The following is a 27,007-nucleotide window of genomic DNA, read 5'->3' as shown; positions in this document are numbered from 1 at the left end:
TGCGATGATATTACCGCAGGAGCAGAGTGGCGGCGATCTGATGCCTGCCTCCCCAGGGACATGAGGTCTCAGAGGGCACATTCAGCTCAATGGCACTTTGGAGTCGGAAATGGAAAAGCCCCAGGGCTGAATGACAGCTGGTTGGGTAGCGACTAATAACTAAGAGGCAGGTGTGGAGCTGGGGCTTGCCGAGCCCAGCTGCCGTCTCGGCTTGCCGCTCAGATCCTTGATAGCAAAAACCACCAAGGACGTGGGGAACGCACTCCCTCCAGCCAGGGCCAGATAGAAGCTGCTGGAGGGGGTGTTGGCAGATCCAGAGTCTGGTCCATTCCTGCTGGAAATACCAAGCTCACGTTTTGCACCTATGTAGTTTTAGTCTGAAGTCAGCTGAGTCACAGGCCAGGGAGCTTGACTGGTATGGGTGGAGACAGGAATCTGGGGACCCATCTTTTCTGTTTCACGGTGGTCAGATTAGCACTGAGCCAGTTTTTAGATTCAAGCCCCTCAGTTTTACTGCTTATAAAATGGGACTGATGCCTCCCAGACCTGGAGAGGACTTTGCGGAGTGCGTTTAGTCCTGCACGCCCTGCCCTGTGAACCTCAGGTTCCTCACTCACCTTCTTTGAACTTCTGAAACTAGAACCATGGTCAGTAAAAGCCACGGCAACTTTTCTAAATCCATGAGCGTATCCCACGCTACCATCCTTTTTCCGGGGACATTGAACCTCCCTCTTCTCAGCCCTCCTCTGTATTCCCCTGAGCCACAGACAGTGTGGGGAGCTGGTGCTGACTTTGTGTGAGCTGTCCAGAAGTGGTAGGGCTGTGGCTGTGACCTCGTGGGGGTGCTGGAGAGATGACGGATCTGTTCTCCACTGTGGCCTGTCGAAGCTGTGCTGGCAAAGAATGGATATTCCTGCTAGTCTTCAGGAGCAGAGCGGTGACAATTCGAAGTCGAAGAGGCCTGCTCCCGGCCTTCTTTCCCCATGTCCCTTGCTCAGGCTGTTGACCCGGCCGCGCCACCCCTGTGTGCTGGACTGTGCGGGGCAGTGTCCCCAGGCCCGCCCTCTGTCCCGTGTCTCTGTGTTGTGGGTGTTGTGGACAGAAGCCTCTTAGAGCGCTCCGTGCGGTGGGACCTCAGCCTCGGCCCTCCTAACCTCTTTCCTTTCTCTCTCTCTTTCCCCTCTCTCCCTCCTCCCCCCTTGCCTCCGCCCTTCAGGTCCGATCCTCCGTACTGGGTGCAATGAAAGCTCCACGCAGGCTTTACCATGGAAGGCTGTGACTCGCCCGTCGTCTCGGGGAAGGACAATGGGTGCGGTATCCCTCAGCACCAGCAATGGACTGAACTCAACAGCACCCACCTCCCTGACAAACCCAGTAGCATGGAGCAGTCCACAGGCGAGAGCCACGGGCCCTTGGACAGCCTGAGGGCCCCCTTCAATGAGCGCCTTGCGGAGAGCACCGCGTCGGCCGGGCCCCCCGCCGAGCCCGCCAGCAAGGAGGTCACCTGCAACGAATGTTCGGCTTCCTTTGGCAGCCTCCAGACCTACATGGAGCACCACTGCCCCAGCACGCGCCCCCCGCCGCCCCTGAGAGAGGAGAGCGCCAGCGACACCGGTGAGGAGGGGGACGAGGAGAGTGACGTGGAGAACCTGGCCGGGGAGATCGTCTACCAGCCAGACGGCTCCGCGTACATTGTGGAGAGCCTGAGCCAGCTGACCCAGGGCGGGGGCGCCTGTGGGAGTGGCAGCGGCAGTGGGCCTCTCCCCTCGCTTTTCCTGAACTCTCTCCCTGGCGCGGGGGGCAAGCAAGGGGACCCCTCGTGTGCTGCACCCGTGTACCCGCAGATCATCAACACTTTCCACATAGCCTCATCCTTCGGGAAATGGTTTGAGGGCCCAGACCAGGCTTTCCCGAATACCTCAGCCCTGGCGGGGCTCAGCCCCGTCCTGCACAGCTTCCGCGTGTTCGACGTGCGACACAAAAGCAACAAGGATTACCTGAACAGCGACGGCTCTGCCAAAAGCTCCTGCGTATCCAAAGATGTTCCTAACAATGTGGACCTGTCCAAATTCGATGGCTTTGTGCTCTACGGCAAGAGGAAGCCCATCCTGATGTGTTTCTTGTGCAAACTCTCCTTCGGGTACGTCCGTTCGTTTGTGACCCACGCGGTGCATGACCATCGAATGACCCTGAGCGAAGATGAGCGGAAAATTCTTAGCAATAAGAACATCTCCGCTATCATCCAAGGGATCGGCAAAGACAAGGAACCCCTTGTAAGTTTTCTGGAACCAAAAAACAAGAACTTTCAACACCCTTTAGTTTCCACAGCTAACCTCATAGGCCCCGGACACAGTTTTTATGGTAAATTTAGTGGCATTCGAATGGAAGGGGAGGAAGCTCTCCCAGCCGGCTCCGCCGCTGGCCCCGAGCAGCCCCAGGCTGGTCTCTTGACCCCCAGCACCCTGTTGAACCTTGGCGGGCTCACCAGCTCGGTCCTGAAGACCCCCATTACCTCAGTCCCCCTGGGGCCTCTGGCTTCCAGTCCTACCAAATCCTCAGAGGGCAAGGACTCCGGGGCGGCGGAAGGAGAGAAGCAGGAAGTGGGCGGCGGGGATTGCTTCTCGGAGAAAGTAGAGCCAGCCGAAGAGGAGGCGGAGGAGGAAGAGGAGGAGGAAGAGGTGGAGGAGGAGGAGGAAGAAGAGGAGGAGGAAGAAGAGGAAGAGGAAGACGAGGGTTGCAAAGGACTCTTTCCAAGCGAGTTGGATGAGGAACTGGAGGACAGGCCTCACGAGGAGCCTGGGGCCGCAGCAGGTAGTAGCAGCAAAAAGGACCTTGCTCTCTCAAACCAAAGCATTTCTAACTCCCCCTTAATGCCTAACGTGCTCCAGACGCTGTCGAGGGGCACAGCTTCTACTAGTTCTAATTCTGCTTCTTCCTTTGTTGTCTTTGATGGTGCGAACAGGAGGAATCGTTTAAGCTTTAACAGTGAGGGCGTCAGGGCCAATGTGGCAGAGGGCGGCAGGAGGCTGGACTTCGCTGACGAAAGTGCCAATAAAGACAATGCCACAGCACCAGAACCAAATGAAAGCACAGAGGGCGACGATGGGGGCTTCGTTCCCCATCACCAGCACGCTGGCTCCCTCTGCGAGCTTGGGGTTGGGGAGTGCCCCTCGGGGAGTGGCGTGGAGTGCCCCAAATGCGACACGGTCCTGGGCTCCTCCCGCTCACTGGGCGGTCACATGACCATGATGCATTCTCGTAACTCGTGTAAGACACTCAAGTGCCCCAAGTGCAACTGGCACTATAAGTACCAGCAGACCCTGGAGGCACACATGAAGGAGAAGCACCCGGAGCCGGGGGGCTCCTGTGTCTACTGCAAAAGCGGGCAGCCCCACCCCCGGCTGGCACGAGGCGAGAGCTACACGTGTGGTTACAAGCCTTTCCGCTGCGAGGTGTGTAACTACTCCACAACTACCAAAGGCAACCTCAGTATTCATATGCAGTCCGACAAGCATCTCAACAACATGCAGAACCTGCAGAACGGAGGCGGGGAGCAGGTCTTCAGCCACACTGCCGGGGCGGCGGCGGCCGCGGCGGCTGCGGCGGCGGCGGCAGCCAATATCAGTAGCTCCTGCGGGGCCCCCTCGCCCACCAAACCAAAAACCAAACCCACCTGGCGGTGCGAGGTGTGTGATTATGAAACCAACGTGGCCAGGAACCTCCGCATTCACATGACCAGTGAGAAGCACATGCATAACATGATGTTACTGCAGCAGAACATGACCCAGATCCAACACAACCGCCACCTGGGCCTTGGCAGCTTGCCCTCGCCTGCCGAGGCCGAGCTCTACCAATACTACCTGGCCCAGAACATGAACCTGCCCAACCTGAAGATGGACAGTGCTGCCTCGGACGCCCAGTTCATGATGAGCGGATTCCAGCTGGATCCCGCGGGGCCCATGGCCGCCATGACGCCTGCTCTAGGTGAGGATGACTACGTGTTTGTCTGTTTTCATGATAGGAATTTAACCAGGGAGAATGGTGAGTAGGGTGAGATAGTGCTGTGGATTCAGTTGACTCTGGTCTTCTTGAGTGGTTTTTGTGTAAACTGGAGTGTCTTACAATCAAGTATTTATTCTCAAGAATCCCTTGAACTCTGTGCATATGGAAAAGTTTATACATTCAAGAGAGATATGATTGTACTCTGGCTACATGGGGCTGGGATTAAAATGTGAGTGTTTCCTCTAGTTTTCTGTTCCCATTCTGTCTTTCTCTGTCTCTTTTTTCAATTTGAAAAATCACTATAATCACCCAAAACTTTGGGGTTTCATCGGATATTTACTGAAACTTACAGGGAACTATAGCTGAGGCAATCATCTCAATAAGAGGACTAGGGACAGTTATCTCTATGATTTAAATAGAGACAATCATCTCAATAATAGGAATTTGGAACCATAGTGTATGTTATTCAGATAGCCAAAGGCTGATTCTGTGCGGAGCTGGGAGCCACCCAGATAGACTTCACAAAGTTATCTGTATATTTATGAGGACCTTGATGAAAGAGATGTGATTTTTTTTTTTTTCTTATTTTCGGTGAGTGCTTGGTGATTAGAATAGTTGGGAATTAATTGGGAATTGAATGGCCCCAGTGGCACTGTTGTGAGGGGTGTGAGAGATGAATAAGAAGTAAGTCGTAAACATTGTCCATCAAGGAAAGTTAACTTTTAATAGCAGTTAGATCCTGGTTAGCAGAGCCTTTGTTGCCGGAAAGAATGACCTCTGCTTTAGAGAAACTGATTTGGCTCTGTCCATGCTCCCAGTCTTACCAATGAGCTTACCATATCTAGAATAGGACGGATGTGGGTGCTGAAAACTTTGAGTTTTTACGTAGAACGAACCACAGCCACTTTGAGGATAGCTGCTGCCGCCAAAACAATCTACAGATGGGTTTCATGAGAACCCTTTGATAGCTGGGCCACTCATGCCTCCACCTTGTATGCCTCAAACAGGATCCTGCCTGCGCCACATCCTGTGACCCTGCTAATGGACTTCGTGGGACCAGTGACAACAGCCTGAATTAAGCAATATGCCTTTATTGACATGGGAATAGGTTGTTCTTGGCAACAGAGTGTCAGTGAGGACTTTTTTCCGGGATGGCTTAGATGACTGCAGAGCCAAGCCTCACCAGTTGGCAGGTGTTTATTTGTGTAGTGTTTTAGTGCTAATTGTTGCCGATGAGTTATATTTCAAAGCATTCCATTGGTTTTTCTTGCTATGTATTCAACTTTTAATCCTTAGTACTTTAATCTTTTCCATTTTGAAATATTTGCCCATTGATCCTTTATTACCAAATGATTTGAAGGTATTTGACCAACTGGCTAATCGTGGATGTACAAGCACCGGTCGCCTTATTTGTCCCCAGGGTGAACCATGCACGCCAGGGGATGGGCGTGAGTACTCTATGGTTTTTTTTTTAAACCAGTAGGAATTGGAAGGAGTCATAGAATCTTGGGAGGCAGATCTTGGAGCAAATCAAACATAATGGAAGTGAAATGAAGACAGAACATGGGTAGGTTCATGTTGGGTCAAAGCGGGGTTTTTTTTTTTTGAGACGGAGTCTCTGTCTGTCACCCAGGCTGGAGTGCAGTGGCGTCATCTCTGCTCACTGCAACCTCCACCTCCTGGGTTCAAGCGATTCTCTTGCCATAGCCTCCCAAGTAGCTGGGATTACAGGCCCCCAACACCATGCCTGGCTAATTTTGTATTTTTAGTAGAGATGGGGCTTCACCATGTTGGCCAGGCTGGTCTCGAACTCTTGACCTCAGGTGATCCGCCCACCTTGGCTTCCCAAAGTGCTGGGATTACAGACGTGAGTCACTGCGCCCGGCCTAAAGTGAGGCTTTTTAATTATCTTGAGAACAGGTAACTAAGGCTCGCATTGAGAAGTAGAGAAATATTTCACTTACACACCAAGTGTCTGTGAGTCTTTGGGGCATCATGCACTGTCCTGGGCATTGTGGCAGATTCAGAAGGAGCAGAAGAATGAAGCCCTGTGTTCTAGACACACATGGAAGGGCCACACCTTATTTCTTGGAGAGACTAGGACTCTTCCTCCCAAGGGATTTATCCAACTTAGTCACAAAGGGCCCTTGAATTTCCAGTGTCACTACTTGTTGGCCAAGGGGAGTCCCTGGAAACCTGTGCCTTCCTTGGGCCACGAGAACTGCTAAGAAGGTGTGAGAGCCACAAATCCTTTATGCCAGAAGCTCAAGTGGGTGTGGGGGCCATAGGAACTGTCCAAAGGACTTGGAATTTGAGTTGTATGACCTCAGTAGGAGAAACCAACTTATGCAAATAAAAACAGCCATAACTTTCGGTTCTAGCTGTGGCTCTACTGATTTTTGTCTTTTTTTTTTTTTTCCCCATAGTCCATTTATAAGATGGCTGTAGGTGTTACTAGACGTGACTGAGTTCTGAAGGGGGAAAAAAGTTTTTGTGAAATGCACTCCTCCTTACAAGGTGATTGTTCTCATACTTCCCTTGGCAGAGCCCTCTTTAGTATCATCAAAGAGACACTGATTCTGGGGATGCTTCTTTTCAGAGGCCTTTGAGGAAAGGGTTGGGGCTCCTTTGCCTAGTACAGTTGGATCTGCTGCTCTTTGTAGACAGCACATTAGATTTGAGGCCTTGTGAACATCCTCCCAAACCTTCCTTTCAACTATGAAGTTTAGCATAGCACCAAGAAAGGGGTTGCTTGTGAGGGTGGCTGTGTGTTTCCCAAGTAGCCAGCCAGCCCCTGGACACCTGCACAAGGTTTAACAGCTCCCTTCATCTTCCTTTGATTCCAGAGTGTGCCTTTTAATCCATGTGCCTTCCTGATGATGTGCTGATGGGCGGGCTCACGTGTCAAGGTGTCAGTTCCAGTGTTAGAGTTAGGTGTATACCCGGAGATGGGGACCCGCTCCAACACCACGTATCCAGTGTGGCTCAAGACTAAAGACCTGCCAAATTCTTTTTTTCATTTCTTTTTTTGAGATGGAGTTTCACTCTTGTCGCCCCAGCTGGAGTGCAATAGCGTGATCTTGGCTCACTGTAGCCCCTGCCTCCCAGGTTCAAGCAATTGTAATGCCTCAGCCTTCCGAGTAGCTGGGATTACAGGCATGCACCACCACGCCCAGCTGGTTTTTGTATTTTCAGTAGAGACGGGGTTTCACCGCATTGGCTAGGCTGGTCTTAAACTCGTGACCTCAGGTGATCTGCCCACCTTGGCCTCCCAAAGTGCTGGGATTACAGGTGTGAGCCGCTACACCCAGCTCCAGTTTCTTATTTATAGGGGCCCTGCTCCTAATTGTTTGTGAATTGGGTGAGATTACTCCACTTTGTGGCAGCTGAATTAGCGGATTTGCAGGATTCTAAGCCCTGGGCTTGTTTCTCTGAGGCATAGCTCTCGAAGGGAGTTTTCACTTGCCTGTCATCCTCACTCGTTTCAGCACTCTGCTGCTTCTGTCCTTTGCATTTCATTTTAAGAGCCTAGAATGCTGGCTAGGCATGGTGGCTTATGCCTATAATCCAGCACTGTGGGAGTCCAAGGATCACTTGAACCCGGGAATTTGAGACCAGTCTGGGCAACATCTCAACAACAAAAAAAATTATTTTTAAGATCAGCCAGGTGTGGTGGGGTGCACCTGTAGTCCCAGCTACCTGGGAGGCTGAGGCGGGTGGATCAGTTGAGCCTTGGTGGTCCAGACTGCAGTGAACCACTCCAGCCTGGGCAACAGAGTGAGATCTTGTCTCTTAAAAAAAAAAAAAAAAAAAGAGCTTAAAGTGGAAACTGGGACTTAGTTCCTCTGCTTATTCCAAGGACTTCTCCTTTTCACTCAGGCATCAGCAAGTGACAGCTGAATTTCTCTTTAGAGCAATATTGATGTGCCGAGGTTAAATCTAAAAAGTGGAGACGATTTGATACTTCAGGTGGTTGGCATCAGAAACAAATATATGTTTGCTCCTTGTCTTACCCTCCGGGCAGTTTCTGCTTTGACTGAACACCGAATATGTTTCGTGGATGTTGCCTGGCCTTCGTCCCTGTTAAGGGATGGAGCTTTTAGGCTTTTTTTCTTTTTTTTTTCTTTCTGTTTTTCTTTCTTGTCCTAAAAAGAATGTCATAGTTATGGTTCCTCTCACCAGGGGAGATGGGAAGACAGACAACAAGCTGAAAGCTTCCTAAGCCTTCTGGAATGCATGTGCAAAAGATTTCTGTGGCTCACTAGACTGTCCGTGAGCTTCAAACGCAGCTGCTGGTCTGCTTAGCAGAACCTGTACTGATCTTGTCATTCGAGGTGACTTGTGTAGCGTCAATAAGAAAATCATAAAAAAAAGAAAAAATCTTTTCTCTGATGAGCCACTGACTTGGATTCTAATCAGTTATAAAAAATAAAATAACCTTGGCCCAACCACACATAAAAGGTCAAATTTAAATATCAGTTGGGGAGGTGGGGCAGACCCAATAGCTCAAGTGCATATGTGTTTAGGAAAGAGAAACTAGACACCAGTGCCCAGCTTTCTGCTTGACCGTATACTTCTAGGAACTGGAGGGAAGGCTGCTCTCTTCAAGCCTTTCTCCTGGTAGAAATAAGCCCTTGCAGTATTAATTTACCATAGCAAATGTGAGCTTGTCCCCAGTTTATGCAGGGCAGTGATGGACTGAAAAAGACTAGGGCGGAAGAGGGAGGAAGAGATCTTCTCCCGGCCCTTTTGTGGAGATGTGGAGCTGACCCTCCTGTCTCACTGCCTGTCTTGGTCCACTTCCTGAACATGCGACAGTCCCATTCTTTTTTCACTCTTGTCTAGCACAGCAAACATTTGGGTGTCTGTGCCCTCTGTAGAGGGCTGGGCACTCTGTAGAGGTCCCGCGAGGATAAGACTGAACCCCTGTCCTGGGGAGGTGGCACCTTGATGGGGATCCCAGCTATGGTGCATTTCTGTATGTAGGTGACTGAGTGGCAAAGGGAAGGTGATAGGTCCTAGGGTAGCTCCGCATGTCACACAGGGCGGAAGCTCAGGAAAGAGAATAGGCGGCCCTACTGGGAAGACATGGGAGGGTTGGCAGCATTGACTGACGGGAGGGATATTGACCAGAGGGGAGTGGTGAGGAGTAGAGCGATTACTCCCCAAGTCTTTTTATGTTTTATTTTGTTTTGTTTTATTTTGTTTTTGAGACAGGGTCCTGCTCTGTCACCAGGGCTGGAGCTGAGTGGCACGATCTCAGCTCACTGCAGCCTCTACCTCCAGGGCTCAAGTGATTCTCCCTTCTCAGTCCCTGAGTAGCTGGAACTACAGGCATGCACTACCATGCCTGGCTAGTTTCTGTTGTATATTTTGTACACCATGTTGCCCAGACTGGTCTCGAACTCCTAGGATCAAGTGATCTGCCTGCCTTGGCCTCCTGAAGTGCTTGGATTAGGTGCGTGAGACGCTGTGTCCACCCCCACTCCCCAGATCTTTGCTTTAGAGAGGCACTCTCCAACCCAGGTGTCACTCACCACCACATAGCTTCCTAAATTTAAATAACATTAAAAATTCAGTTCCTTAGTTGCACTACCCATATTTCAGGTATTTATTAGTCACATGTAGCCAGTGACTGCTGCACCAGACGACGCAGCCATAGATTGTTCTCAAGGTGGCAGAAAGTCATGTTGGTCACTGCCACCTCAGATACATTCTGGGCCCAATTCTGGTTCCCCATGAAGGCTTGGTATATTAAGATTGCAGCTGTAACGCATTTCCGATTTTGGAAGGTCTGTGGTGTGAGATTCTTTTATATCCAGTGAATGATACATATTTCTATCTTTTCTTGGATCTTAGAGAGGGTATGAATTGAAATATTAAAGAGGTGGCTGGGCACGGTAGCTCACGCCTGTCATTCCAGTACTTTGGGAGGCCGAGGCAGGTGGATCAACTGGGATCAGAGTTCAAGACCAGCCTGGCCAACATGGTGAAACCCCGTCTCTACTAAAAAAGACAAAAATTAGCTGGTCTTGGTGGTGGATGCCTGTAATTCCAGCTACTCAGGAGGCTGAGGCAGGAGAATTGCTTGAACCCAGGAGGCGGAGGTTGCTGTGAGCCGAGATCATGCCACTGCACTCCAGCCTGGGCAACACAGAGCAAGACTCCATCTTGGAGGAAAAAAAAGAAAAGGAAATATTAAAGAGGCAATGGCTCCTAGCTTTTCTAGGTGTTCTTTTCCTAAAGAAAGAAAATACGAAACCTGCCAGAAATCTCAGAATGTCCACAGGAAAGATCGAAACACATCAGGTTGACTACGTTTGTTTGCTTGTTTTCCAGCCAGTAACCCTTTGCAACCCTTGAAATGTGATCTTTTCCTTTTGGACCCCAGTTGAGGGTGGCGGAGGGCTGGGGGGTGCCTCAGCTGTGGCCGTGACCACGAGCCTGGTCTCTGACTCTCTCCTTCTCTCCTTCCTTGCAGTGGGCGGTGAGATCCCCCTAGACATGCGGCTCGGGGGCGGGCAGCTGGTGTCAGAGGAGCTGATGAACCTGGGCGAGAGCTTCATCCAGACCAACGACCCGTCGCTGAAGCTCTTCCAGTGTGCCGTCTGCAACAAGTTCACGACGGACAACCTGGACATGCTGGGCCTGCACATGAACGTGGAGCGCAGCCTGTCGGAGGACGAGTGGAAGGCGGTGATGGGGGACTCGTACCAGTGTAAGCTCTGCCGCTACAACACCCAGCTCAAGGCCAACTTCCAGCTGCACTGCAAGACAGACAAGCACGTGCAGAAGTACCAGCTGGTGGCCCACATCAAGGAGGGCGGCAAGGCCAACGAGTGGAGGCTCAAGTGTGTGGCCATCGGCAACCCCGTGCATCTCAAGTGCAATGCCTGTGACTACTACACCAACAGCCTGGAGAAGCTGCGGCTGCACACGGTCAACTCCAGGCACGAGGCCAGCCTGAAGTTGTACAAGGTAAGGCCCAGCTCCTTATGGCTCAGGCGCCCTTTCTGAAAGGAGAGGGTTGCGCACTGGGGAGTTAGGGAGCACTGGGGAGGAGTCGGACCATCTCTGGCATGGCCTGGGTGACTGTTGGTTGGGAACCTGGAATGGAGAGGAGAGTTGGCAGTGTCCACTTTGTCACCAGATGGAAACGTGACAGGTTCAGTGAGTAGCTTGAGTAGCTGAAGGTTCTCTTTTTGGATGCCCAATTTGGGGGCAGGTTTTGTTGACAGCGCCTCTAGAGTTGGTTCTTTTCTTTCTTACATGGGCTCTTTTGCATCCTCTGCTTCTGTGGTTTCCCTCTCTCCTTTAGGCTCTCTGTTCTCCTTTTCCATCTCTTTATTCCTTTTTTTTTTTTTTTTTCCTATTTCTCCTTTCCTGGATGCTCCTGGGGTATTTTGTTCCTCCCTTCCTTCTTTCATCCATCCATCATCCCACCAAAAAATATACACACTGGGTACCTTCTCAATGCCAGGTACTGTTCTGGGCATGTGTCCACGTCAGTGCATGAAACTGACCAAAAAAAAAAAAAAAAAAAAAAAAAAAAAAAGCCCTGCCCTCATAGAGCTTCCATTCTTTTAGCAGGAGATGGGTGAGAAATGATGAATAAATTATGTAGCAGGCTAGAAGGTGCTAAATGCTGTGGGGAAAATGGGGTCCATAAGGGGCCTTTTTTGTCCCCCCCCCCCCGGCTTTTGTGCTTCCTGGGTTCTGTGTCCTCTTTCTCTTCCTTATACTTTTTCTTCCTCTTCCTGAGCTTCTCCCATCCTCCCCCTATCCTCCCTCTTTCCCTTTGTCTCCTCTCCTCTTCCCTCTTTCCTGTCCATTTATTCTTTCTGTCCCCCCACCCCACTCTTTCCCCCAGCCCTTCCCTGTACTCCATAGATGGTAACCGAGGAGGAGGTGCTCCGGATACTGTAAATAGTCCTTTCACTTGCACGGCAGAATTGCTCCAGACGTCTCTATTGATTTTCACTGGACTTAAAGCCTCACCTTTTTCTCTAATCATCCCATAATGGCTTTAGTATGAACAATCAGGTACAAATCGCCATAAATCTCCCCGGCCTCATCCCACACACCTTCCACTCCCTCACTCTCTCTTTTCATTTTGCTCACTCCCATGATCAGCTTCTCCTACCTTTCACACTGTTTCTCACGTCTTTGGGCTCATGAGTGTTTGGTTTCTACTGGCTCTGAGCTAGTTGAGTCCCTGCTCTACTCAGCATGATTTTAAATGGAGATTCCACATAAGGAAGGCTTCTAGTCTTTTCCCCATGTCAGCCTCTGCTGGGATTGATAATTGTACTTCATTTGACAGTTGCTCCTTCTCAGGGTGTGGGGAGGCCTGGTTAACGCAGTGCTTAAGAAAGCACTTTAGGGAAAGGAGGAGAAAGCAGGAATGAGGTAGAGGGGATAGAATGTTCTGGAATTGACTGTGGACTCAGCTATGGTGCAGTGAGGAAGGTCTGGACACCAGGCAGCCAATCCCCTTATCTCAAATGAGCAAGAACCTTGCTGGACTGGCTTAGTTTTGTGCCACCATTAAAAGAAAAAAGCTTTTTGCAGTCAGTTTAAATTGGAGGTCTGAACTGGCCACAGGATGGTGCCAACGTGGTCAAGAAAACCTGATGGAAAAACCAGTGGAAAAAAGAATTTCCAAAGGACCCAACTGAGTAAAATTTGTACAAAGGACTTGGCGTGGCCATTGAAGGTTGCATGCAACTTTGATGAAGGTCGTTTAGAGGTGGCACGAAGCTGGCCTCTTGCATCCAAGGAAAAAATTGCCTTTTAGATTCTAAAATGCACACGGTGGCGATTAACTCTCACGCTGCATCCTCTGTGTGGCTGAAGTCTTGAATAAGACTCTATCAGGCACTTGACTTTGCTTCTAACGAGCCTGGAACTTGGAGGATTTGCTGAGAACATCCTGTTTTGGTCCCCAAACCATGTCCACGATCACACCCAGAGAGTCAGGGTGAGGTGTGGACGGAAGAGATGTGGTTTATTTGTGTGTTTCTGCACTGCTAGCCTGTCATCCTGGGACTTTTTTTCTCATTTCTTTTTTTAAGGTAGAGGAAACTGTTGCTCAAAAAGATGGCATGGGTAGAAGGGTCCTGAGTGTTGGGATGCAGGGTAGAACGTGGACCCAGCACCCGAAGGAGAGATCCCGAAATGGTGCATCTGGCCGGCACATCCCCGGGGTGACCAGCCCCTGAGATTCAGGGCAGAATTGCCTCCGTCAGGAGCCAAAGGTCGTTAGTCTAGTCTCATTAGTCCTTGGGTAATGAATGGCCCTGTGCCTGCCCGGGCTCCGCCACAGGGCGGGGAGCTCTCCCACTCACTCCTGAATGACACCACTGGGATTATCATTCCAGTGCTCACCCTGAGCCCTTTGGTCCCCCAGTACGACTAAGATCAAACTTCTCTTGCCACTAAGGGGGCTCCCTCTCATAAGGTTTCATCATTCCATGAATTTAGGGTAGGGATTGGAGGTGGTTTGAGAGTCACTTTTTCTCTAGGCCCTGGTGTGGCCTGTAGTAAATGGAGATTGATTGCATGTTATTTTTCCTCTTGCTAATGTAATCCATTAGCCCGGCACATGCATAATCAGTTTAGAGCACAGTTAACTGGATGTAATCGAGTTCTTTACTGTCTGCTAGAGAAACCGCTCCAGATGCGGCTGACCCGGGAAGCTGACCGGGCTTCTCACACACAACCCTCCTTACTCACCCCTTCCCCACCCCACCCTGTCCCGGTTCCCTGGCACATTATTCATGATCAGCCAGGGCGGCTCTCCAAAGCTGCCCTCCGCGGCACCTAGTGAAGTGGCGGTGATGTATGTGGCTTCCCAGTGGCCCTCCCAGCCCTCTCATTCAGCCTAGGCTTTTATTCTCCTCCTGTTCCTTTTTCATGTTGAAGGAGACAGAGCTGCATTCTCAGGAGATTGAAGCAGTGGCATGGCTTTTGGTTTGTTGCCTGACCTCACCCTGGGCGGGAGTCACTGTCCTTGCTGTCATACATGCTAGTGCATAGGTTGCTATGTTAAGAGGGAACTTTCTGAAAGTGTGAGATAATTTTTAATCCAGAAATGTGAGAGGGTTGTGCTAATCTACAAAATTTGATGGTATTGTCTTTGTTGCCTGGAATGGTATAGTTTTGATTTTTGTGTTATACTAATTTGTAAATCAGGATTAGGTTCAGCCTGTTTTTCTTCTGCACCTCCTGGAAGTAGAGTGGAGTCGGGGAAGGCTGCAGGGCCTGAGGCATCTGAGGGAAGCCCCCTTACCTTGTCTCTGGGCCCCAAGTTACTTCTGCAAAGTGCTCCTGATTGAAATCCTTGGGATCTTTTGGGCTGAATTAGTGGCCGGCTCTGGCCCAGCCCCTAGTGCTCACATGTCCATGTCCTGACACTTACCATCTTGGGATCCCTGTGATTGGCTGACATAGCAAGAAGCCCAGAGACTCCAGTGAAGCTTGGAGACTGGGCTCTTTCTGTCCTTAGTGACCCATTTGAGCCAGAATGGAAAAGGCACTTGTCTCTCACTGGGGCTGAGCTCCAGCTTCCTTAATTCCTCATCCTTCTGCTTTCACATGTAAATGTATCACTCCTTTCTCAGAGGACTACACCTTGGCCCCCTCCCAATGTTCTCCACCTATAGAGATAGATGTGGGTGCCCTCGCTCCTCAGAACTAGGAGAGCAGCTGTCACTAACACATGCTTGCCCTCTGCCCTTTCCCACGGCTAGTGTAGAGCCTGCATCTCAGCCGTGTCGGTTCAGAGCTGGCACGAGCTCTTCCACGTTTATCTTGCATTCCCAGCCTAGTGACGTCCATGGTGAGCTCTCTGAAATGTGTGCTGCTTTCTGCCTGGAGGAGGAGGGGCCACAGAAAGGGCAGTTGGAAATCAGTGCACACTCCCGCCATCTCCCAGAATCTGTTTTTCACTTTGATGTTTTTCTTCACCTGAGAGTCACTGGAATGGAAATCTGTCAACTTTAGCAGCTAGATTAAGGCCCCACCAGAATCTGTTACTCAAAACAGTTTCCAGCTGGGGTTCCTTTGACTGGGCCAAGACTGAAGGTTACCTATTCATCTTAAATACTATACAAAGAGGGTTGTCTACCATGGTGTTGGGTCTGGGCCACATGTGAGCTGCCGTGTGTCAACGGGGCACACAAGAGAGGAGAAGCCAGTGTCCAAGCCAACTCTGCTTGGCCTGAAGTAGGAGGCAGAATGTGGTATTGATTCATGCACATGGCCAGATTCTCCACATAGAGGACGTCTGCTCATGCCATTCTAGGAGGATTGTGCAGTATGGGAGGATGTAAGAAAACCTCCATCAGACTTTGCATTGCTTTAGAACCCATCTTCTCAGTTCTTTCCCTGATGCATAAGAAACTCATTGGGACGCACATTCCCAGCAGGGCCATAAAATCATCGTATGGTAGACGGGCATATCAGACGATGTAGGCGAAGTCAGACAGCGATCTGGTGTGAAATCTGCATTCTTGGTGCTCCTCTGTGGGGGTCTTAGGAAGACAGCTGCACACTTTACGTCTGTAGGTGGTGCCTGGAGGCATTTGCCTTCCACTGAGAGCAAAAAGCATACATCCTTTGGGGAGTGTCCCCTTCCTCCCTCCCATGCTGCTTTCCCAGCTTGGCTGTGTGTTTGAAGCTCTGGGGAAAGTGTCATATGGTTCGCATCGGAATTCTGGAGCCAGTTTGCTCAAACCTTGTTTTCTCGTTATTAGACTATTTCGTTTTGTTTTGTTTTAAGTACATACTTCCACCACCTTTCCTCCCTGCCTTGGTGCCTTCAACCAAAAAATGAAAGGAAAGAAATGTTTTTCTGCAGGTGATTTAGAAGGTGTGAAAGGCCAGATGTTTTGGTGAATTTTAGCAGATTTCACCCTCATGCTCTCCTTCTCCTGGAGCCACTGGAGGCCTGAGGTTCATTTCCATGGCTTGATGGTCGGTGCTGGTGGGACATGGGTCTCTGCAGCTGGGCTGGGAGGCTGCACATGGACCTGATGGGTCCTCGCTGAGAGCCTGGGCTGACTCTGACAGCTCTTGTGGCCACCAGTTAACTTCAAGGGGACTCCAGGAAGATGGAAAGACCAAATATTTTGGGGGGCAGGGCTTGTGCTAGGACCAAGTTCATCCATCACTGCTGTGGGAACGTATGGCTCATGGTTCACCAGTGGTGTGCAGCATGAAAGCTGGGTACCTTGCTGGGAGGTCTCTTGTTCTTTCCTCCTTCCAGAAGCTTCCCACCTATCTTGATCCACATTCCTTCAATAGGTTGTATTTCACACTCTCAGCTGATGGCTTTAGGCACAAGTTTTGTGTGGGCCACTCTGGTTATAGCATTTTACATAACACCCTCATGTCAAGAAGGTCAGGTCAGTGTTCTCTTTTGACTCCACGCTTTTAGACACCACATAATGGAACTGAAATCTTATTAGATGTGCCTGTTGGGGGAAAAAAAAATTTAGTACTTGAAAACCACCTGTTGAAAAACCAGTTTTGCAACCATTAACCATAGCACTTTTATTCTCATTTTTTCTAAATGTTTTTAGTTTTTTTCTCTGTCTCTCTTTTCTGAGTCCTTTTTGTGGATAGTAAAGAACTGACCGACCCTTTTAGAATAGTATTGTATTCTTAATTATTTCTTACAAGGTTAGCATTCCATGTTTACCTCAAGTGTAAGCTAGTAATAAAACGTGGATTCCCTATTTCTTAAAGTAATATGCGTAGTTCATGTTCACTGTAAAAAAATTGGAAAAATCCAGGAATAAAAAAGAAAGTATCTGGTTAATCCTACAATGTGATGGATTTTTATTTTTATTTTTATTTTTGCATGTAACATAGGAATTTTACAAAATTGAAATGGCATTGTGTAATACCTGAGACCTTTTTTACATCTTTAAATATTTTCCAATGATTTTTAAAGTGGATGTCTTTTGTGTACTTTCTGACTTTACTGTCCAGAGGCAAACCCACTGTTACATGTAGTTGATATTTTGTGCTCTTTTCTGTGCTTCTATAGATGAAAACGTGTGTGTGTATGTATCTGTACACACACACATACTGTTCATTTTTAAAAATCTTTGTAGACACATGCTGTGCTTTCAATTTTGTTTTGTTTTGTTTTTTGAGACAGAGTCTCACTCTGATGCTCACACAGGAGTGCAGTGGCCTGATCTTGGCTGGCTGCAACATCTGCTTCCCAGGCTCAAGCGATTCTCCCACCTCAGCTTCCCAAGTAGCTGGGACCACAGGGGCATACCACCACACCGGCTGATTTTTTGTATTCTTCATAGAGACGGGATTTCGACATTTTGCCTAGGCTGGTCTTGAACCCCTGGGCTCAAGCACGATCCTCCCACCTTGGCCTCCCAAAGTGTCAGTTTGTTTTATTCAGGAAACTCTTTTAGGTCAGTACATATAGATACTTTTTATGCAAATCATTTTAGGTCGGTACATGTAGATGCAGTCGCTCTTTTTTTTTTTTTTTTTTGAGACTTTTTTTTTTTTTGAGACGGAATCTCGTTCTGTCGCCCAGGCTGGAATGCAGTGGCCGGATCTCAGCTCACTGCAAGCTCCGCCTCCTGGGTTCACGCCATTCTCCTGCCTCAGCCTCCCCAGTAGCTGGGACTACAAGCGCCCGCCACCTCGCCTGGCTAGTTTTTTTTGTATTTTTTAGTAGAGACGGGGTTTCACCGTGTTAGCCAGGATGGTCTCGATCTCCTGACCTTGTGATCCGCCCGTCTCGGCCTCCCAAAGTGCTGGGATTACAGGCTTGAGCCACCGCGCCTTTTTAATGGCTATATAGTATTTCCTTTATTATCCAGTCCCTTTGTGATATACTTTGAGCTTATGTGCAAGGTTTGGATACTGCAGATAATGAGCTAGGAACGTGATTCTCTACACACACCATGAAGGGGGATTGTTGGGCCCCAGGACCTAATGCCAGTCGATGCAGCACTTCCCAGAGGCCTTTTAGAAAGCAGGTGGCATGTCTTCCTCCCCTGTTAGGTGATGGCCAGACTCCCATGCAGTGACGGACACGGTGTTGTTGTTTTTCCATTTTCATTGTCAGATTGACAACATTGTTCTAATGTAAGTCCCTTTTCATTGTTCTAATGTGGGTAGATAGGGGGAACATTTTTTTGTCATGCAGTTCTTCGTTTTTGTTTTTTTTTTTTTTTGAGACTGGATCTCACTCTTGTCACTCAGGCTATAGTTCAGTGGCGTGATCTCAGCTCACTGCAACCTCCGCCTCCTGGGTTCAAGTGATTCTCGTGCCTCAACCTCCCGTGTAGTTGGGATTACAGGTGCCCGCTACCACACCCGCTAACTTTTGTATTTTTGGTAGAGATGGGGTTTTGCCGTGTTGGCCAGGCTGGTCTCAAACTCCTGACCTCGAGTGATCCACCCGCCTTGGCCTCCCAGAATGCTGAGATTACAGGTGTGAGCCACCACGCCTGGCCCTATTTGTGACTTTTGAGGAATATATTTTGTGTATAGCTGTAAGACTATGCTTTTGTATACAGTGTGATTTAGGACTCTTTATTTTCCTTCAAATTCAATGGCTAGCTGTACGACGATTGCTTAAATAACCAGTCTTTCCTAGCTGGTGTGCAAAGCTGTCTCTCATTCTCCATTCTCTTACGTCTTGCAGAGCTTCTTGTGAATGATCCACAGATTTGGGTAAATCAGAACGTATTTACGGAATTCTGTCATTGGAGACACTGTGGAACAAGAAGAAGGGACGGAAAGGCCTGGCTTTCTTTCCTGGCATTTGGAATCTGTGGACCAAACGCCTTCCTCTCGCCTTTTCCTATTTCTCTCTGGCATATTCCCCAAAAGAAAATTTCTTAGATTGGTTTGCCTTCATTAAACTCTCCAGGATGAGGGAGTTTCCAAAAGAAACAGAGTCTTCAAAGAGGAGCTGGGTTTTTAAGGCACCTTAATGGAGACTGTGGATCTCACCATTTATCTTTAGAAAGGGATCAGGAATAAATTCTGAAAGCCATGGAAGTTCCCCTTCCTGAAGTTCTTGTGTAAATAGCATATAGATTTCATGACTGTGTCTACATATTTCCAATGTGAACTGTTTTCAGGTACTGGTTACAAGTCTTTTTTTGGATTCCAAAGGTATACCATGGCCACTGACAGCCTGAGCAGCAAGGAGGAGGTCTAATTTCAGAAAATCTAATAGCTACCACTTTGTGAAAATATTTATGAATCCCCTTGATTCTCTGCTTAGAAAGTTCTGGACCTTCTTATGAGAGAGAAATCTCAAACTTTCAGTCCCTTCACCCACCCTCCACCCATCCAGAGGAATAAGTCACACTGTGGAATTCTTTGCATGAATGACATCTGCCGTCTTAGGGGTGGTCTGTAACCCTTAGGAGAATTTTGTGCAAATATTCCATTGCTTCTGCATTCCAGAATAACGCGTTATGTTACGGTTGTTTTAGGTAAACACACTCTGGCAGGAAAGCCAGTATGGCAGGTGCCACATAATGGGGCAAAGGTGTGAACTCAATGTTGAATTCTTTCAGCTTGCTGAGGACTTGGACTAAAAGGGCAAATTTGAATACATCTACTCCCAACAGGTGTTTCTGGGTTTTTTTTGTTTTGTTTTGAAAGGGAAATCGTAAGGGAACAATTAGGCATTGTCAGGAACATTGTCAGGAAAAGGCAAGAGTTTTTAAATAATTGTATGATCCACCTGAACCATGTTCTTTATTCTGTTTTACACATAACTTGGAACTATAAATACTAGTAAGTGTAGGGTGGGAAAGGCTGTTACTGTGCAAACCATTTTGGTAGTATTGAGTAAGTGTATATTTAATACTTAACAAAAATTGATTTTTAGCACGTAAAGCAGCCCGGATGTAGGATGAAAGTGAACATTTTCTAATGGCAGAAAATCTGTCACTCATAGAAATACTGGAGATTGTAGAAACTAGCAACATTAGGGTGGTGACTTGGGATAGTGTTGGCAAATACTGCAAAGAAAAATGTGGAATTCTCAGTGATGTGAGTTTCATTCTTTTTCTTTGTATAAAAAGAAATGTAAATCACATTAAAAAAATAGAGACAGGGTCTCACTCTGTTGCCCAGGCTGGTCTCGAACTCCTGGACTCAAGTGGTCCTCCTACCTTGGCCTCCAAACATAAATTTCAGATAAGCAACAATGGTATTTTGTGTAAGTATATATCATAAATTATGCTTACACTTACCTGAAATTCACATTTAACTGGGCACCTGTATTTTGTTGGGCAGCTCTGCCTCTGGATAGCCTAGAAATTCATAGTGACCTCCCAGCAGACTCTATAGAAGTGTAAAGAGAGCTATGTGACTTCCTTGTTTGTGAAACCCCTTTTCTTCCAGTGGTTCCCAACAGAAGAAAGTTACAAATACCTCTAATGATGGTACCCACTTTTTGTTATTTATAGGAAAGTGTCCTATCCGATATTCACATTTTCTGTGTTAAGTAAAATGCTTTTCTATAAAGAAATCTGAAATTTTCTCCAGAGCTGTTTGTTCCAACTTACTTTTCAGTCATTTTTTTCATGAGTCCCTTTTATTGAAATGCTTTTGCATCACACAGTGGATGTCAGGAGGCCTGATTCAGTCATCAGCAACTTGGCCAGATGTTGAAGCTGCCTCTGGTTCGCTCCAGGCCTTCTTGGTCTCCTCCTGCGCTGGTTACTTATATGTAGACCATGAAAATTCACAGCACGTGAGCGTTGCTTACAATGCATGGGAGACCCTGTGTGCCTATGGTGTACAGGTCACTAATAAGGAATGCAGAGAGTAGGTTTAAATTGGGACTAATCATCAAGAATGATTGGGGGCATTCTCTAGGGTCCCCCTCTTTGTCCTGTAAAAGGCCAACTAGTTAGAAGGTTAGAAATGTTTATCTACTGATAGTGTTTGGTTTGTAACCTGTTAATGAGTGGAACATGTTCCCAGACTCAGGACGAGAGCCTCCAAAGCACAGCCAGTCTCTTAGGTCAACAGTGGTACCCACACTGCCTCGGCGGGGCCGGCCTGTGCACTGGGGTTGCTGAAGGGGTTTGCACCCACCTGCTGTCCCTTTTGAGTCTCTCCTCCTGTCTTCTGTCGCTGGCAATAGGCTCTTCCTGGAGGATGACTGGACCTTTCTAACCCCTTCTGAGCTGACTTCTGTGGACTTTCTTGGTGGCACGTGTTACCCCTGAGCATCCCCGTCTTCCTGCTGCCCCTCAGAGTAAGACAGAAGGCTAGGTTCTGGGTAGAAGGGATCCTTGCATCAGCTACCCTGACTTCTTCTGCTCCCATGGGTTCAGACCCCAGCCCCCAAGACCCGAGAGGCCAGACATATTTCCCAGATTTCCCTGTGCAGCTTCTGGGAGACTGAAATCACTGGGAAGGGGTCTTCCTTCCCTGGGTCAACATATGTTGAGTGCTGATTTTGTGCTGGGCATTGATGTAGGATTTTGTACAGACTCAGGCTCATGCATGTGTAACGTGTTACTAAAAAACTTGTTTGGGGCCATGGTTCACACCTGTAATCTCAACGCTTAGGGAGGCTGAGGCAGGAGGACCACTTGAGCCCGGGAGTTCAAGACCAGTCTGGGCAACATAAGCAGACCCCGTCTCTATAAAAAAATTTTAAAAAGTAGCCGGGTGTGGTGGCATCCACCTATGGTCCTAGCTGTATGGGGGGCTGAGGTGGGAGGATCACTTGTGCCTGAGAGTTCAAGACCAGCCTGGGCAACATAGCCAGACCTCATCTCTACAAAAAATATAAAAAATTATCAGGGTTTGGTGGTGCTTGCAGTCCCAGCTACATGAGAGGGCTGTGGTGGGAGGACTGCTTGAACCGAGGAGGTCAAGGCTACACTGAGCCATGATCACAGCACTGCACACAAACTCCGCCTCTGGGTTCAAGTGATTCTCCTGCCGCAGCCTCCCAAGTAGCTGGGATTACAGGCACCCGCCACCACACCCAGCTAATTTTTGTATTTTTAGTAGAGACAGGGTTTCACCATGTTGGCCAGGCTGGTCTCGAACTGATCTGCCCACCTGGGCCTCCCAAAGTGCTGGGATTACAGGCCTGAGCTGCTGTGCCCAGCCTGTATCTATGGGCCTTTGGGACAATGAGAATGATAATGTCGGGGTTCGGTGTTTGCTCCCAGACCCCTTTTGCCCTTGGGAGGGAGTCTGTGTCACTGCGGTGGTCCTGCAGATGCCTGTTGGCTCTCCTGAGGATCTGGGAGGAGCTCCGATTGTGTTTGTGGCAGGGAGTGTCTTAGCAGAGTGGCCCCATCCAGCTTCCGAATATGTCTTGCTGGTTTCGAACAGGGCTCGTTTGAATTGAATGTTTCGTGTTCCAGGTTCTTTACGAACTGCTCACTGTCTCAGGCCTGGGAAGGTTCTCTGAGCAGCATCAGATGTTTTTCCTGTCGAGGGTACTGTGTGCCTCGGGGTGGGGGTGGTGGAGATCAAAGGTAACCCCACAGGCTCGTCCCCAACTTAGGAGTCCCCTGCTCCAAGATGGTTTTCACTGTGGTCCTCCCGTAGCTCCTGTGCCTTTGTCTTCTATACTTGCCCTCTACCACCATGTCTCTTGTTTTCTAAAATAATTATAGATAGAGAAGCATGGGGAATATTCCTCGGCTCCTCTAGTGAGCCAGGCCAAGTGGCGTGGGTCCCAGGGCTACGATTTCCTCACTGTCCTAGACATGAGTCAGCAAGTGTGACTCCGAAGCCAGCTGTGGTTGAGGAAGCACTGTGGGGAGTGATTTGGCTGAAGACATCTGTTTGTGCGTGGTTGTTCACTTTCTGGTTCTCAGATTAGGCTCTGACCATTTTCATTATTTATTTTTTTTTGCCCAGACTGGGTTCACATTAGTGATGGCTGCAGCTGTCAGCGTAGGAAGACCAAACAGCTCCTTCAGGGACAAGAGCTCTGACCTTTGTCCCGTCTCTTTGTGTCCAACTTGGAATCCATACTCGGCTCTCTTCACCTCCATGGTCTTGCTGCCCTGGTTGGTGTCTCTGAGCGTTTAGTGCTTTGAGTTTATCTAAACTCATGCTTTGCGGGTGTGCAGATTTGCTCTAAGGTGGTGAGTTCTCAAGTGACACCTCTGTGGATGGCTGTTCTGTCCTGATATTCTAGCTGGGTTCCTGAAGGACCCAGCAAATTCTCCAGAAACTCCCTCTCCCTTCCCGCTGCCTCCCGCAGACACATTTGGACGCCTGTCTTCTTTTCCTGGCTTGCGCTTTCTTCCTGTTGGAGTGTGGCGTTTGGAATCAAGTCACCTGGGGAGATTTCAGACAACAGCCACAAAGCCCAGCTCCACTGAGGGGAGACTAATTACACAGCTAATTAATCCAGCTGATGTCATTTTAAGTGCTGATTTCCATGTGATTTGGTTACACACGCCCTGCATTGCACAGATGGGCACGGGGGCCTGTTGGAAAGTATCTTTTATTTTTTAATCAGACTTTAAGGAAGAGCGTATTTCCTGTCCATCTTTTATGCTCTAGGGACACATCCCTGGTTTTCCAGAACTGTCTCTCCAGCTGCTTTACCCACAGACGGCATCTCTGCCCCACACGGGGGTCACACTATTTGGCACCACGCTGGTCTGCACGTCATGTGCTGGGTACTTTCACCAACTGGTTCGTAAACCTCTTGAGGACATGGATTGCCTTCAGTTCTGTGAGTTTCTCAAGAATGCAGCACAAGTAGACATTAGCAGGTGGTTATCTGTTTCTTTCCGATTGCTTTCTTGTCTAGTGAAAGCAAATTTCTTTGCAAGGAAAGTAGCTGAGGAGTGTCTGAAAGGTGTTGTTTTGCAAGCGGAGAGTTAAGAAGTATAGGACACCAGTGATTGTTGGAAAACTGAGTAAGTCGTGCATAGCACCAAAAAAAAAAAAAAAAAGCTCTTGGAGGCAGAGGAGGAAAGTCAGGAAGTGAAGGGATATGGTGTTTTCCTTCCTTCTCTCTGCAGTAGTAGAAGTGGAACAGAAAGGATGGAAAGGTACTGCCTTCTGCAGGTGGCCTGGACGCGGCTGCAGGATGTAGCGTGGCTGTGGCCCTGAAGCTGGCAGCCTGTGCTCATGGAAGTTACCTGGTCCTCCATGGGGGCTGGCATCTGCCCAAGGCCACATTGCCCAGCATCCCCTCACCCTGAATCATGCCCACTCTGGGAGTGGACTCACCATGTCCCCTCCCAATCGCTGGATCCGGAAGTGACACATTTCACCACTGGTGGGACAGATCGCTGGTGGTTTCTGTGTTGCTGACTCTGTCGGCTGTGTCCTGGTCCCACTGGACCTTTCAGCCGCCCTTGCCCTTTGTCCATCTCTGTTGGCTTCTCTTCTGTGACTTCACGGTGAGTATTGTTATGCCCCCAGGCTTGTCCCAGAGCTCCTTCCTTTTTCTGTCTGTAACTCTCCCTAAGTGTCTGATTCAGTCCAGTGGTTTTAAACCCCATCTACTTTCCGGTGGCATCTGAATCTGTCCGTGGCACAAGCCTCTTCCTGTATGCAGCTCCCCACCTGGCATTTGTATTCAGATGTCTGAGAATGAACTCCTCAGGCTTAGCATGGTGCAGAGAGGACTCTGTGACCAGAACCCCCAAATGCTTATGGGCTCCCTCATCTCGGTTAGAGCTACCTCTAGCTTATCATTTGCTTAAACCAAAAAGCTGGGAACTATCTGTAGGGCTCCTTGTCTCTTGCTCCTCTACAGCCAAACCATCAGCAAGTTCCGTGGGTGCTACCTTCAAAAATACATTTGCACCACCACCCTCCCAGGCCAGCCCCTGTCGTCTCTCTGTATTTCAACTCTCCCCCTGCCTCTACTCTTGCCCTTTACAATCCCCTCTCCATACAGCGATTTTACGAAGAGGAAAATGAGGTCAAAGACCCCACGAAGGCTTTCCACCTCACTTAAGATAAAAACTCACCTTGGTACTGTGGCTTACAAGCCCCTTTGTGATCTGAACTCCTCCCGCCGTGCTGACCTCATTTTACAACCTTCTCCCCTTTGCCCCCTATGCTGCAGCCACAGCGGCCTTCTCACTGTTCTTTCAACCTGCTAAGCTGGCACCTGCCACAGGGCCTTTGCACTTGCTGTTCTACTGAGTGTATGTACGTCCTTGACCTTGACATTCAGCTCTCATTCAGTGTCTGGTCCTCAAAGAGGCTTTCCCTGTCAACCAGTCTCAAGGAGCTACACCATCACTTCACTCAAGATAACTTCTCCGCATTGACAGGGATTATATTTATTTTTCTTGTCTGTTCATTAATTTAGTTGTCTCCCAAGACAGCAGGGGCCTACGTTGCCCCATTAACAGCTCTGTCCCTAATGCTTAGAACAGTGTGTGACACCAGCCCAGTAAGTATTTATTGAACCATAGGGTACCAGCAGAGCGTGCCATGGCTTCTACCCTCTGCTAGAACAGGTACAACAGCCTCATGCGCACACTTGGCATTTCATAATGTAGAGCCCTAAGGCATACACTGTTGTAAACTGAATGGCTTGTGTGAACCAGGTCATTGCAGAGTTTCTGCAGCCCAGGTCATTTAGCATCAGCTTCACACAGAGCTCTATTCCTGTACTGACCCCTGAGACACAGCCCTGGCAAGATCGTGCAGCTGGTGTCACAGTACTTTGAAAATTCCCACGTGCTGCTGGCCACCCGCGAGTTTCGACTCTGTCCCCCGCAATTCTGCCGGCCAAAATCACAGGTCTTTCTCCCCAGCACTGTCATCAAAATGCCTTATTCCGTTCTTATGATAGACCGTATTTTTAGTGGTCTTTCTCCTCTGCTTAGTGGTAAGACCCTTACCAGTGGGGTCTGTTTATTGTCACCCAACTTTGTAACCTTCCCAGGGTCTTGGGGATATTAGATAGACTATCAGCAAGTGTCACCTGATGATTTGATGGCAAAAGATGGAATCTTTTTTTTTTTTTTTTTTTTGAGACAGTGTCTCACTCTGTCCCCCAGGCCAGAGTGCAGTGGTGTGATTTCAGCTCACTGCAACCCCCGCCCCCCAGGTTCAAGCGATTCTCCTGCCTCAGCCTTCTGAGTAGCTGGAATTACAGGTGCATGCCACCATGCCCAGCTAATGTTTGTATTTTTAGTAGTGATGAGGTTTCACCAAGTTGCCCAGGCTGGTCTCGAACTCCTGACCTCAGGTGATCCGCCTGCCTCTGCCTCCCAAAGTGCTGGGATTACAGGCACGAGCCACTGCACCCTGCCAAAAGATGGAATCTTTTTTTTTTTTTGAGGCAGAGTCTCACTCTGTCACCAAGGCCGTAAGTAGTGCAGTGGCGCCATCTCGGCTCACTGCAAGCTCCACCTCCCGGGTTCATGCCATTCTCCTGCCTCAGCCTCCCGAGTAGCTGGGACTAGAGGCGTCCGCCACCATGCCCGGCTAATTTTTTATATTTTTAGTAGAGATGGGGTTTCACCATGTTAGTCAGGATGGTCTCAATCTTCTGACCTCGTGATTCGCCCACCTCGGCCTCCCAAAGTGCTGGGATTACAGGTGTGAGCCACCGCGCCTGGCCAAGATGAAATCTTAAACATAGAAATTTAAAGATTAGGGGCAGCCCCGAGTTGGCTCCTCCCTCAGTTTCTCTAGAGGCTCCTCTGCTGCTTTTATTCCCTTCTCCTTGGGCAAGTGTCTTTGTCTGAACGATGCTTACTTAGTCCCGTATCCGATCATCCCCCCATGCTGAGAACCACGTTTTTGGTGGCAGAACATATTCCCAGTGAGAAACCCTGACCTGCTTCTCTCCTCCTGCCCCATGTACAAGCCTCATGTCCTGGAGCACTTGCTAGCAGGATAACGTCCTTGCTTCTTTAGGGCAGTGACTTTTTACACTTTGTTGACGATAATCTAAAAAGAAATGCATTTTACATGGGTGACTCAGCACGTACCTATAGCTAGATATTCTGTTTATTTGACTAAAACAGAA

General features: G+C 48.8%; 1 protein-coding gene across 2 annotated transcripts in view; it reads left to right on the top strand.

Annotated features, from left to right (window-relative positions):
• The window catches only part of ZFHX3 (zinc finger homeobox 3), a 261,276-nt gene that overhangs the window by 87,403 nt on the left and 146,866 nt on the right, over window positions 1–27,007 (top strand). Inside the window, exons 2-3 of one of the 2 annotated variants that reach the window (XM_030925334.1) lie at window positions 1,217–3,984; window positions 10,484–10,980. In XM_030925334.1, coding sequence (XP_030781194.1) covers window positions 1,266–3,984; window positions 10,484–10,980 — 3,216 coding nt within the window. In that variant the 5' untranslated portion in view covers window positions 1,217–1,265. Of the gene's footprint in view, window positions 1–1,216; window positions 3,985–10,483; window positions 10,981–27,007 lie in introns of those variants that run through there. The other variant, XM_010355429.2, reaches the window with a different exon arrangement.

This window comes from Rhinopithecus roxellana, chromosome 20 (assembly GCF_007565055.1).
Source record: "Rhinopithecus roxellana isolate Shanxi Qingling chromosome 20, ASM756505v1, whole genome shotgun sequence".
Lineage (NCBI taxonomy): Eukaryota > Metazoa > Chordata > Mammalia > Primates > Cercopithecidae > Rhinopithecus > Rhinopithecus roxellana.
This window is presented reverse-complemented; position numbering and strand designations above follow the sequence as displayed.